This window comes from Streptopelia decaocto (assembly GCF_964273445.1).
Source record: "Streptopelia decaocto genome assembly, chromosome: 13".
NCBI classification, from domain to species: Eukaryota; Metazoa; Chordata; class Aves; order Columbiformes; family Columbidae; genus Streptopelia; species Streptopelia decaocto.
Window position 1 is genome coordinate 3,666,309 of NC_138668.1, and position 12,860 is coordinate 3,679,168.

The 12,860-nt window shown below is 53.2% G+C and overlaps 1 protein-coding gene across 4 annotated transcripts in view; it reads right to left on the minus strand.

Moving 5' to 3' along the window:
- TNRC18 (trinucleotide repeat containing 18) overlaps window positions 1–12,860 on the minus strand; it is a 55,633-nt gene that overhangs the window by 20,714 nt on the left and 22,059 nt on the right. Inside the window, exons 4-14 of one of the 4 annotated variants that reach the window (XM_082064782.1) lie at window positions 12,570–12,672; window positions 11,973–12,178; window positions 11,624–11,770; window positions 10,980–11,164; window positions 9,365–9,788; window positions 7,932–8,879; window positions 7,127–7,299; window positions 6,275–6,411; window positions 5,677–5,805; window positions 3,649–3,823; window positions 2,235–2,598 (exon numbers count right to left, since the gene is read on the minus strand). In XM_082064782.1, coding sequence (XP_081920908.1) covers window positions 2,235–2,598; window positions 3,649–3,823; window positions 5,677–5,805; window positions 6,275–6,411; window positions 7,127–7,299; window positions 7,932–8,879; window positions 9,365–9,788; window positions 10,980–11,164; window positions 11,624–11,770; window positions 11,973–12,178; window positions 12,570–12,672 — 2,991 coding nt within the window. Of the gene's footprint in view, window positions 1–2,234; window positions 2,602–3,648; window positions 3,824–5,676; window positions 5,806–6,274; window positions 6,412–7,126; window positions 7,300–7,931; window positions 8,880–9,364; window positions 9,789–10,979; window positions 11,165–11,623; window positions 11,771–11,972; window positions 12,179–12,569; window positions 12,673–12,860 lie in introns of all 4 variants that reach the window. The other 3 variants (XM_082064781.1, XM_082064783.1, XM_082064784.1) reach the window with 3 other exon arrangements.

Below are 12,860 nucleotides of genomic sequence, written 5' to 3' on the forward strand. Positions count from 1 at the left end.
TGAATTACAGTTGTCTTCAACACTCTGACCTAAATCTCCTTTTCTACACGAACCAGCTCTCCCAGAGGATTTTCAACATGGGCAGCAGGAGCAAGACCAGCTGCCGAGCACGCAACACATCTCATTCCAAATGTCTAACTCCAAATGTGCCACCCCAGACACTCTGCAGCGTGCAATATAAAGTACGCTGAAATGGAGCAGGGACCAAGCCGCTCTCGGTCTGCGAACTCCGGCTTTACAAAGCTGCCAAGCCCCGCAGGAGGTGAGAAGTTAACCAGTGGTCCCCTGATGAGTGGAACAAGAAGTATACAGTACCCCTGGACGCAATAAAAAGGGGTACGAATTGCCACCTCCTGGCTCGTGAACACACCATCAGTGTTATGAACACACATCCACAGTGTTACGGACATTGCAGTGGGGACCATTCCAGCCTGTGAGCAGCAACAGATGCTCTGCAGTGCCAGCCCAGCTCGGGCATTTCCCTCTATCCTCCATTGCACTGGTTGTGGAGAGGAAGGAACGAGGGGTGGACGTTTACGAGGTCCAAAACACAGACACGCAAATGATGTTGGGCATCTGACTTCTGTTAAAATTGGTGGGAATAGGATGCTCATCTTGCCTTTTGGATCTAAGCCTAAGGTTTTCAGGACTCCAGCTAGAAAATCATGAGGTTACGAGGCAGAAGGACTTGGCAGCAGTCCCGCTTCTCCTCCTCCACAAGAGCAGCCCACCAGTCATGGGAGGTGCTGCCATATGCTCAACCTGCCTCCCCAAATCCATCACGCTTGAGTGACCAAACAACAGGCTAAAGCCCCTTCCTTGAATCTGCACACAGCTGAAAAACAACACACCAAAGCTGAGCCATTTCAGCATCAGTTCCTCAGGGACAACAATCCTGCATAGATTCATGTTGAGAAGGGGCACATTTCTACACCAGGAGACTCGCTGGAGAGGAGGGGTCAGACAGAAGCTTTCTTACATCTAGCAGGGAGGTTTTCTCCATGAAACCACAGTACCAAGTGCCAGGGCGCTGCAAAAGCTCCCTCTGCCACAAGCCAAGGCTTTTAGCTCCAGCAACAGCCTCTCCCCTCCTCTCCCCATTAGCTCCAGCGCTCCCAGTTCAGGAGCCACGTGTCTGTCCCTGGGAACGAAGCACATTCAAGAGCAGAACCGCTGGGTGCTGTGTACAGCACGACCAGCCGCAGGCTGTGTTCAAGTCCAGTGGACACAATGGCTCCTATTTCACCACGTAAATGGCTAATTTCATGCCAAACATTTGTTCAGGTGGAAAAACCACTACCTCATCATCTTTCCCATTAGTGAAATTTCTAAACCGGTGCTGCACCGAGAGATACATTTGTTATGCATACAAACAGCCCATAAGGGTTTTAACATGGGACTGAAATAGCTGCAAGCGAAGGAAAAGATGCGTACGCAAGTGAGCTAAGACAATTACACAACCAGTCCTCAGACCATAAACTCTAACTCCCTCACGTGCTCTCTGCCCCATTGTCTGCCCAAAACACTGAAGACTCTTCTACCTCTTACACTATCTGCAATTCAGACTTTTCCTTCTGCAACAGGGGTCCCTACCTCTGCTCGGTTGCAGGATCCTTTGCCCCGGGTGCACTTTGGGTTCAGAAACGGCAATCAGAACACGAGATGCCAGAGTGCAGATGAACACTGATGAGACAGATGGGAAGGCTGAGCACAGTCAGCCAGGAACTAAGCCATAACACTGAAGGGAAGGAAGATGCTTACAACACCAGTGCCCGCTGGCAGGTTTTGCCTTCTCCAACTGACTCCCATTGCAAAATACTAAAGGCAACCCCATCCAACTCAACAAGGACTTCAGAAGTCAACTGTTAAGCTCCTCCTGGAGCAGAGGCTATGGCTACTCATCTGACAGGTAGAAGGAGAGTGTCTGCTCCCAGCAAAAGCAAGAACGCGGGTCAACTTCTTTTTTAAAGCATTTTTCCCCGTTGACGATCAGTGTCACACTGGCCACAAAGAAACACACTGCTATCGGCTACCTCTTGGATGGCACATTGGGTGGACAACTCACGCTCACCCCAAAGACACAGCAGCACTGACAGGCCAGGGAGGAGGTCGCCTTCCACTCAGGAGCAAACCCAGACCCATCTCCAAGGCCCCTTCCAAGAGGCCAGAAATCCCCACCACAAACCCCACAACAGATTACACTCTAAGAAAAAAATAAATGAGGGGTTACTTACTATAGGAGTAGCTGCTAATTTCAGATACTGGTGGTGAATGGGAAACCTTGAGCTGATTTTTGACTTTTAACCCCACCTCCATCTTCTTCATTTTGGCAGTCACTTTGTTTTTACCTTCCTTGGTGGTTTTCAGTGACAGGCCCAGGTTCTTGGCCAGGCTCTTCTTCTCCTCCTTGCTCGGCAGAGCCTCGTGGGGTGGGAGGTACCTGCTCCCACCTCCACCAGTTTTCGGTTTTCCCCCTGAGCTGTCGGCAAACTTGAAGGGGGATTTGAGTTTGTCTTGTCTGGTGAGCGACAGGGCCTTGTCAAGCTTGCTGGCCAGCTGCTCCTGATCCGATGGTACCTTCTTCTTCTTGAGCTTTAACTGCTGAGGTGAAAGGAAGAGACACAGGTGAATACAGGGCAGGTACCATGGCAGACCTGAGGGATTTTACTAGCGCTCATAACTGTCTCTTACGCACACTAGTTAATAAAGCCTCAAAAAAATGGTCTTAAGGCCCTGCTGTCATAACCCACCATTATGCTAGAAAGGAAGAAGACATCAGCAAACAGAACAGCTTTACCTTTACCGAGCACTACAAAAATCCCAAGTTTAACTTAGAAAAATTGTATTTTCTTCCAAAAAAAAATACATTCTTAGAGCAACATGTTTTGGAGTTCCTTTTTCTCAGCACCTTCTGGTTTTTAGGATATGTTAGGGTTAGTTTTACAAGCTTTTCGCTAAATGGCAAGGATTAAAAATCTTCTTTACCCAAAAGCCCAGCCAAATAAATTTGGATTTCCACATAATCAACGAGCTCCAGATGCTGGGATGCCAAAAAGACCCAAATACCTCTTAGTAAGAGCATCAGCACCACTGCATTACAGCCAGGGCTGTTACACCCTTTTCAGTATTTCCTTGCTTCTTGAAAAAGTAAATCTACTTTACATGTGCTACAGCTAGATAACAGCAACTGTAACTCAGCACTTTGCCTGAATGCATTTTGGATTTCATCTGCAACTTAAAGCTCCAGTAAATATCTCATTGCCTGGGCAGGAGCAGAAGAAAACCCTGCATTTAAATTAGCAACGTTGCGTTCCCTTTCCTCCCTCGCTTCGGGAAGTCCGTTCCCCTCTGTTATCTCAACAGGCAAAGGGGTAAGACAAGCACTGCTCTGGGTTCAGGGCTGGTGAAACACCATAATGCTCTGCCTGGCTTGAAGGCACTTGCCTCTCTGCTGCCTACCAAAGAGGTCCAACCTCCCGAAACCAACGTTAGCCTTTGCAAACACCGCTCTACACAGTCCTCTCATGAAGAGTTTCTAAACCCAACTCTAAGATCAGGAGGAGTTACCCAGTGCAAGCCAACACCAGCAAAGCAAGAAAAAGATCTGTTTTTGGCCCGTGGCTCCTTGGTCCCCATGAGGGCACTGACCTCGTTTGAGAAGCTGGGAGCCGCATCATGCTCTTCCCAGCTCTGGTTCCTTCCTTTCATCTTGCCACTGCCGCTCTCCACATCCTCGTCCTCCTCCGGGAGGGCCCCTTTGTGCCTCTTCTTCATGCCCTCGCCAGTCTCAGAGTCTTCGGAGAGTAGCAAGGACTTGCTTAGTCTGCAAGCCAAGCACAGGATGGGTCAAGGTGATGGGGTTTTCCTCCCTGTGATCCCCACCAAGCTCAAAAGTGAGGTTAAATGCCTCCTAGGACAGCAGGGATCCTCACTGGGAGCCAAGTCCACTATGAAGTGACAGCAGTTTGGACAAGGTTTTCCACCAAACAGGAGAGCCAAGGAGCCCTTCTTGCACACTTTTGGCCACCAGTACAGATGAAGTTGCCTAAAATCAGAGACCTGCCAGGTGGTCTCTGAAAGGAAGGAAATGGTGTCTTCAGTAACAGCCACCAAAAAGTGCCTGATGTGGTACAGAGCAGCAGAGGGAAGGAGAAACAGCTGAGCTGGCCTTGGAGGTCTTCTCCCACCTCTACTGTGATGGACTCTGTAGGTGCTGAGAGACTCTCCAGGCCCAGGGAGGTGCTCATGAGATATGAGCATTCATCAGGAACTGCCACGCAGGGTGACACAGAGGGACAAAGGCACTGCAGGGGCTGGCTTGCTCAAAGGATGGACAATCTGCTTTACAAGCCTGGCCCCTCTGCGAGAGGCATTTGTGATTTGCATCTTCAGTCTCGCTTTGGGATTTGGGGGGCAAAGGAGAAGGCAAATAAATAATTTCAAGGAAAAAAAAAAAAAGTAGGTGAGACTATGAGCACATCTTTCACTGCTCCCCAACTGCCTCCGGTAACTGCCTGACGATGATGAGTCAACACCTCAAGACCTCTACCAAGCCTCCACTAGAATCTCTCATACGCCGCCTCCTTCACACTATGCCTGCTGGCCCAGGTGATGCCACCATCACAAAGCCACGGACACGGGCAATCTCCTCAGTTTCCAGGCATCTCCCCTCCCTTCTGTCCTCTCTGCTGACCTCCACAGACACTAATCCAACACCTCAGGCCCTGGACGTTGCCTCAGGGCGTTGCCTCCATCTCCCCCGGCACACTGAGCGTTCCTGCGATGCGGGGACACGCACACGCAACGCGCTCACGCACGCACACATGCACGACTCCAGCCACCTCTGGATGCCTCCGGGCTGTCCAGCCATCCAAACACAAAGAGCCAAAACACAGAGCCACCGAGAGGACAGGTTTTCAGAAGCACGTGGTCAGTGGGAGCTGGACACCTGAAGCTAATTTGGAGTGTTCAAAGGATATTTGTAAAAATTCACAGTACGCAGGGAGGCAGCTCAGAGGTGCCTTCCCATTGGAGGGACTTGGCCATCTCTGGAGGGTTAGATGCGCAATGGTGGTGAGATCCAGGCGTCCAAAAAAGAGCAGCTGGATTTGCAAATGAGAAGAAAGCAGGAGACAGAATGATCCAGACCCTTGAAAGACAAAGGTCAGGCGAAACCAACTCCCACTGATTAAGGGATCAGCAGATGAAGACAGCAGAAAAACAGCAGAAAGGCCCTATAAAGCAGACAACCTGGAATAAGTCTGTCCTTCCAGCTTTTGACATCAGCATCCCTCCAAGTAGCTCTACAGCACCCGCTTCCACCGTCCGCTCTCCTGAAAGCACACGAGGACACACTCCCCGACACCAAGAGCTCACCTACGGCTCCCTGCTGCTCCGTGTCACCTCAGTGCCGCTCGGCTCAGCCTGTCCTACCCCTGCCCAACGCCACCGACACGTGTTCTACCAGCGGGGAGGGAGGAGGCTGGCACGGTATTCCCACCGCAAGGACACGCTCATGTTAAACGCATACGCTTCCACAACACCTCTGCTGCCAGAGCCCGGCCTGCCAACACAACACCACGGCGAGCCCCCGCTGCATCCGAGATTGTCTCCCCAAGAAAGACCCTGGTGCGGTGACCCTGCCATTTTCCCGTCTTCCCCAAATTCCAGCCTTACTTTCCACTCTTGCTGTCACTCTTCCCTCTCTCCTTAACGGGTGACAGAGCGCTTGATCCAAGTTTCCTCTTCCTGGGCCTTCCAGGGCCTCTTCTCGCCAAGCTTCTACTTTTCTCGTCATGCTTTTCCCTTTAAAAAAACCACACGCTTCACTGTTAACCAAGGCAACAAAAAGCAAAGGAAAAAAAAAAAGGCAAAAGCAAATGTTGCAACCAAAAAGCAAAACAAACAGGGGAAAAAAAAAAAAAAGTAAATAAATCCAAAAAAAAAAAAAAAGAAGAAAAAGTGAAAAAAAATTAAAAGAAAGCAAGCAAGAATGGGAGCCAACCCAGAACCTTCGCCTGTCACCAAACTGCTAAACTGAGCTGCTGAAGCCAAGGTTGTCTCTAACACGGTCTCCCAGCTGCATTCACCAGTGACCAGGCTGCCGTGTCACATAGCCTAGGAGTGTGTTGTGCAAAGCTCTGGCGGGCCACACCAGGAGGAGAGGAGGAGAGACAGGGAGGGATGGAGGGCTGCTTCCTCTCCCGGACCGAGAGGCAGTGAAAGTGCCCAGCTGGAAGAAGTAAAAAGACCGAGTGAGCAGCCTGTGACTTACTCGGAGTCCCTGCGGCGCTGCAGCTTCACCAGCTCCCGCTGCTTCTCCTTGTAGCGCCGCTGCAGCTCCGCCAGCCTCATCCTGTAGTCCAGCTCCATCGCATCCATGTTCTCGATGGCTGATTTGATGGAGTACATCTAGAGTGGGGAGGCAAGAGAGGGATGAGAAGGTAAAGACATGTCCAAGCCCCCACTAGACTGGGGTGCTGCACACTGGGGTGCTCTTGCAATGGCCAAAATCTGCAGCCTGGCAGGGAAGCCCTCCAGAGCACCCTCACCCACAGCAAACACAGCCCTGGAGCAGCACCTGAGCAAAACCAGCCACGTCAAGATGTTCTGTGGCTTACGCACAGGATGGTATCAGCTCTGAGGGAGAGCAACCCTGGGAAAGAACCTGTAGGATTAAATACACCAGTGGAGTCTCTTTTCCCCTATTTAAAAAGACAGATAAAAATACTCCCTGTCTCAGAACGCATACTTGCAGGGTACAAAATAATCTGTCTGTCTCTCCCATGGGGAAGAGTCAGCAAAGAAAAAAATCAGGAAAAACCCTCCTGCCACTATCTTTATTTATCCCCCCCTGCCAAAGCAGCAACGTTCAAGTTCCTGCTGGCTTTGTATTACAAATGGCACTTCTGGCGCTGCCGAGGGTCCTGCTGAGATCAATGATGTTGATTCACAAACAAGAGAGGAACCTAAATCGCACCACAAACTATGAAGGGAAGCACCGGCTTGTTTTGTGGAACACAGAAGTGCAGCACAAGCTGGGCAGCAAACTGCAGCTGGAATATCAAGCTGTGGCAAGTGGCTGCGCTGTGGCTTTTCAGGCTCAGCCACACTTGGAGCTACTTACGGGTTCATCTTTCTTCTGCATCCAGCTGTACTTTTTGTTGGGATTCAGCTCTCGAGGCAGCCGGATGGTTTTCAGACTTTCCATAAAGGGGGTGGAAAGTACTTCCATGAGCATGTGGGTGCTGGCAGCCAGCAAACTCTCCAGTGTTGGCCGGACAGGGAAACTCTCTGGACCTGGGGAAGGACAGAAAAAAAAGCTATAGAAGTTCACCTTCCAAGGCTGCTCCTCCAGCAGGCACAAGGAGAAGCTGATGTCCCTTCCTGGACCATGGCAGCTCAAGGAGCCTCTGAGCCACCCTGGCCCCCACTTGAGGTCTCCTGTTTGTACCCGGCCATGGTGCAACTGGCAGTTCCCATCACGTCTCACCTCAGGAAGTTACTAGAAGGTGAGATCTTTTCAGGACCTGCCAAGCTCTTGGAAAGCATCATCTGAAGCTACTGGGGCCTCTTGTGCCAAACCCCGACAGACTGCAGACTCGGTGCCTGCCAGACGGGTGTTACCCTGGCAGCTCTCGGCAAGTGGGGCTCCCTTTCCGTTGTACATACCGCAAACTGTCTAGACATGGCGAGGGCCTTTGGAAGGGGAGAGCAGTACAAAAGCCACACGTAGCTCCAGCCTACTGCGACAAAAACCCTGCTCCAACCCCATCCAAAGTACCAACCGCTCCCGCAACTCAGGGCAACACTCTCCTTTCTGCCTGGTTGAGGCTGTAAGAGATCCTACCTCTGCTTCTCTGCCCGCACAGAGAGCACGCACAGACACCCAACCTGGCCCAAGGTGGCCAGACTGCACACACACAACTTACTTTGCATTTCTTGCTTCCTTTTCTCCAGCTCCATCTCTGCGATTTCACTCAGCAAAGTGATCCCTTGCAGGAAGGAGTGCTCCAAGGCCTGGTCAGGTAACACCTCCACCTTCATCTGCGATGGGGTGACACTAGCCGTGGCCAACAAGGAACAAGCCTGAGGCATTTCTGTGGCAGCCACCAAAGCGTTCATCCCAGCCAGCGGGTCGCCCGGTTTGATGTCCAGAGCTGGGATTTGGCAAGAGATTGCCTCTTCAGTGTACGAAGGGATGTCTGGCCCCTGCTCCCCCTCCTCGGGGGGCAGGTTGGGAAACTCCCTCCCCCGGGCCACATCAGCGCTCTGCAGATCCACGCCTACAGAGGCCTCCTCCCGCTGGGGCGTCAAGTCCATCTCAGGCGGCTCGTTCTCCGCGTGCACGAGTGAACCATCGTAGTCCATGTGCACGGGGCAGGTTTCTGCTCCACTCCCGGTCTCTGCCTGAGCCTCTGTTTCTGCAGGGCAGGGCACAACCTGGTATGGAGGTGGGCAGCTCTGGAGGTCTTCCTGGTCCTGCTCCATATCACCCAGGGTTTCACCTTGATGCAACAGGAGATTGCAATTGTCCACGTTCTGCACTGGGACGGCTGTGGAGGCGGCGATGTTGAGAGTCCCCATGTCCTGCTCACAGATGCCTTCTTGGCTTTCCTCCATTTGCACCTCTGATTTCACCCTCTCTTCCAAGGACTCCTCTTCTGCTGCTGCTTGGATGGGCTCAAGCATTTTGGACGGAGACAGGTGGATGGGCTTAACCTCTGGGGAAAGCTCCATGTGCTCAGAGCCTTCAGCAGGCAGCGGGACGTCAGGAGCCAGGCCATCCGCGTCGGATGCTGCGGTGGGCTGGAGGAGGTAGGGATAGTGTCTTCCAAAGGAGGGAGGCAGGGACTGGAATGGATATCCTGGGGGAATCTCTGCAAGATATCAGAAGAGACAAGCTGTGTAATGGCTGGGTCTCCAAAGCACCTTTTCTTCTGCTTCCATCATCTCTCGTCTCTTCCTATTCTCAAGCAGTGGCTGCTTTGGGCATCTCTCTCCTACCCAAGTTGCCACCAGGCACCAGGACCCCAGAGGCCCCTTCTGTACCTTTTCAGCACTCCTGGGTGACTGGAGAAAGATCTACCTCCTCCAACCTTCTCTCACTGAGACTTCAGCCCTGGAGGAACCAACCCAGGCTTGACCCAAGGGAAGATGACAGCCCCACAGCCCCAGGTGCTCCTGCAACCCAGACATGGATCCAAGTCACCCACACCACTCCTGGTCCTCACCTCCCCCCTGCCTTTTAGAGGAGCTACGTGGTTTTCTCTAGGGGAATGGGGTGGAAGCAGGAAAGAGCCGAGGAGAAAAAGGGAGGCAGGTACAAACACAACGGGACTCTGCCAAAGCAGGGCTCTCTTACCTGGGAACAAGGCCTGATAGGGACCGGCAGCCTCTTTTTCCAGCTCCAGGTCTTTCTTCTCCACGGTCTCGGGTGCCTCTTCCTTTGGAGGGATGGCAGGGGCAGGGGGTGGAGAGGCGGGGGGCGGGCTGGAAGGATGGGAGCTGGGGGTGGCGGGGTAGGAGTAGGCTGGTTGCGAAGGTGGCTCCTCCATCTTTTGGATCACCTCAGCTTTGAGCACAGACACGGGTGAGGCCCTGGGAGAGAGGGGAGGTGGACTCACAGCCTTGCTGTAGGATGTGGAGGCGCTGGGAGACAGCACAGGCGGTTTGCGATGCACCAGTCCCGGGGCAGAGGAGGAAAGGCCTGATTTGGCACTGTCCAGGCTCCGTTTTGTCACCTTCTCTTCCATATCCGCACGCTGTTCGTTCGCCTTCAACCTCTCCTGCGACAAGAACAGAGAAAAACTCAGTACAACGTCTCTACCAAACAAGAGCAAACACGATCTTATCAAACACCAACTGGAATAAAACACACGATCTGCACTGCAACACCATTTTAAGGCCAATCTGATGGAGGGTGACACTGATCTGCAACAGCTTTCTTTACAAATTCCCAGCTCCAGGAGTCATGTGAAGCGTGTCCCAGCTTTCATTTGCAACTAAAGCAAATCATTTCTATTTCTAAGCCTCCAGCCAAGCAAACACACATGTAAAATGAAGGTCGAAAACCAGATGACCACTAGAAAAATTAAATGGGTGTAAAACAACCAAATGAAAGCTTCCGATTTCCAAAATTATTTGGTGAAATGGAGTTGGCTGCAGGACTCGGTGCGATTGCTGCCAGTACTGCAGCCGCTTCTCTAAGCTGCTCAGGAGGTTTGTTTGGAAGTGAGCAGGGTTGAAACCGCTCAACTGAACAGAGACATCCCTAGGGAAGGAATCGAAGTCCCGCTGCTGCTGGGCAGCTCTGACAGCACTGCTCAGCAGCTCTTCACCAAACCCCTGCAAAACCCACCCCAACTGTGCAGAACGCACTGAATGCCTTGTATCCCAGGGACCAGCGCAGGATGACAGAATCACAGAATCAAGTTTGGTTGGAAAAGACCCTCAAGATCATCAAGTCCAACCATTAACCCACCCCGGCACTGCCCCATGTCCCTGAGAAGCTCATCTCTGTGTCTGTTCAACCCCTCCAGGGACGGTGACTCCAGCACTGCCCTGGGCAGCCTGTTCCAATGCCCAACAGCCCTTTGGGGAAGAAATTGTTCCCAAGATCCAACCTCAACCTCCCCTGGCACAACTTGAGGCTGTTTCCTCTGGTCCTGGCGCTTGTTCCTGGGGAGCAGAGCCCGACCCCCCCGGCTCCAAGCTCCTTTCAGGCAGTTCAGAGATCAGAAGGTCTCCCCTCAGCTCCTGTTCTCCAGCTGAACCCCCCAGGTCCCTCAGCCGCTCCCATCACACTTGTGCTCCAGCCCCTCACCAGCTCCGTTCCCTTCTCTCAACTCTCTCCTGATCGCTCAATGCATCTATAGCCTTGACACACACTTGCAACACCAGCACAGCTGCTTTTCCCTTCCGGACACCCCAACTTCAGGCTCATCTCACAGCCAAACAAAAAGCTCTTGCAAACGTACCACGAGCTGGGCGCTCCTCTGCAGCTCCATGGCGTGGGCCGCTTGCTGCTGCAGGATGTAGAGCTCGTGCTGCCGCAGCAGCTGCTGATGGGAGAGGAGCTGGAGCTGGTGAGCGTGCTGGAGGGAGCTCCTGGTTGGGGGGTACATGGCGGGCCACAGCGGGGGTGCCCGGTCCATCAGCTCCGCTGGAGAACGAGCAGAGATGCAGTCAGGGAGGCAGGAGGATGGGGATGGCTAAAGGATTTAGGATGGCTCAGGGTAAGTGTCTCTACCCCAGTCCCAGGGTGTGGGGGACACGAAACATCAAGTTATGCAGAAATGCAGCGGAGAAAGTGTGCTGTCTTCTCCTCAGCAGCTCCACTGCCACCACCCCGTGGGTCCTGGGACCACCTGCCTCACTTTGCTCTCTGGATACCCTTGGTTTGACCGTCCCTGGCTGAGCCCACATGTATGTTCTTGAACCAAGGACCCAAACGCTACATGGTCCTGCAGGGCATGAGGAGCCAGTGCTGATTACACATTTCCATCTCCAAAACAAACCTAACATAGGTCAGCTCACACCTAGCCTAGAGTTCTATCCAGCCCCCTCCAAAGCCTGTGTCCTCCCCAGCTGGTACCGTGGTCCTCAGGGCTCACATCCTTACCGAAGTGTGGCAAGTGCTCGCTGGGGATCACAACAAGCTGCCCTGACTGTGGGTCTCTGGCAAACTGGTAGGCGGAAGGGAGAGCTCCCCCCATGGCAGGGGGAAAGCCTGGGGTCATGCCCTGGTGCAGGGAAGGGTGACCAAGTCCTGGAAGAAGAAACACCACAGTCACAACTCAGGGGATGCAGGCAGCTCCCACCCACGCGAGAAGTCCTCTTTGCTCCAAAATACCTCCTTTCCTTTCCCCTTTGATCAGACAGCAGCCTCACCGGGCACTTAGCAACACTCTCCCCGCATTGCATCGCTGTCAACACCACGCGGACACATCGCTCCCTTGCAGGGCACTCACCGTAGGGATGGCCGGCCAGCCACATGGAGGGGCTGCCCGTCCTGGGCAGCCAGGGGTGGGCTGCCAAGTGCGAAGCTGGGTCTGCAGACCAGCGCCCGGAGCCCGCCAAGGCTGGGCCTCCCGTCACCATGAGGTTGGAGTTCAAACCGTTTGTGGCGCAGCCGGACGGGTGTATCCGGGCAAAATCTGCCAGCTCCTTGCTCTCTCTGGTTGTGGGGGAGGCAAGAGAGAGAGAGAAGGTCCAAGTGTTACTGCGTGGCTGGAGGAGCCCAGGGGTATGGACCAGTCTGCAGAACAAGTGTATTTGCCATGATGGAGGTGGTTAACATCACATCCAGAATAAAACATCCCATCTCTCCATCCTTTTGGAGCAGCCACAGATTTGCAGCCATCCATCAGAATTGCTCTGCTGTGAACTCAGGATGTGCCCATCAACCCATGGTACCCAACTCAGCGCTCCTCACTGCACCAGCAAGGCTGGTGCCAGCCAGCAGCTACACTGGGTTGGATGTGACCCTGTCCCTCCTCCAGACAGGCTGTCCCCAAGCATGGCCTGAGGCACCGCAGCAAGAGATCCCATCCCCCTCCGACCCTCACCTGAGCAGCTTCTCCTGATCCCGCTCCAAGCGCCCGGCCAGGAGGTGGCTGTCCCGGTGGCGGCTCCTCTCGTCCCCACAGTCATCCTCTGAGCGTCCATGCCCTAAGGACAACCCAGTACCATCAAACATGAGAAACAGTCTGGGGAAAGCTGTCCTGTCTCCTCTGGGCACGGAGAGGCAATACCCTGGGAGCCAGAACATCCAAATGCCACTGTCCCCAAGACTGTATCAGGTTCAAGCCCTAAATGACAAGACAAGGTAAATATATTCTAAGGCAGCTCCTGGTAGC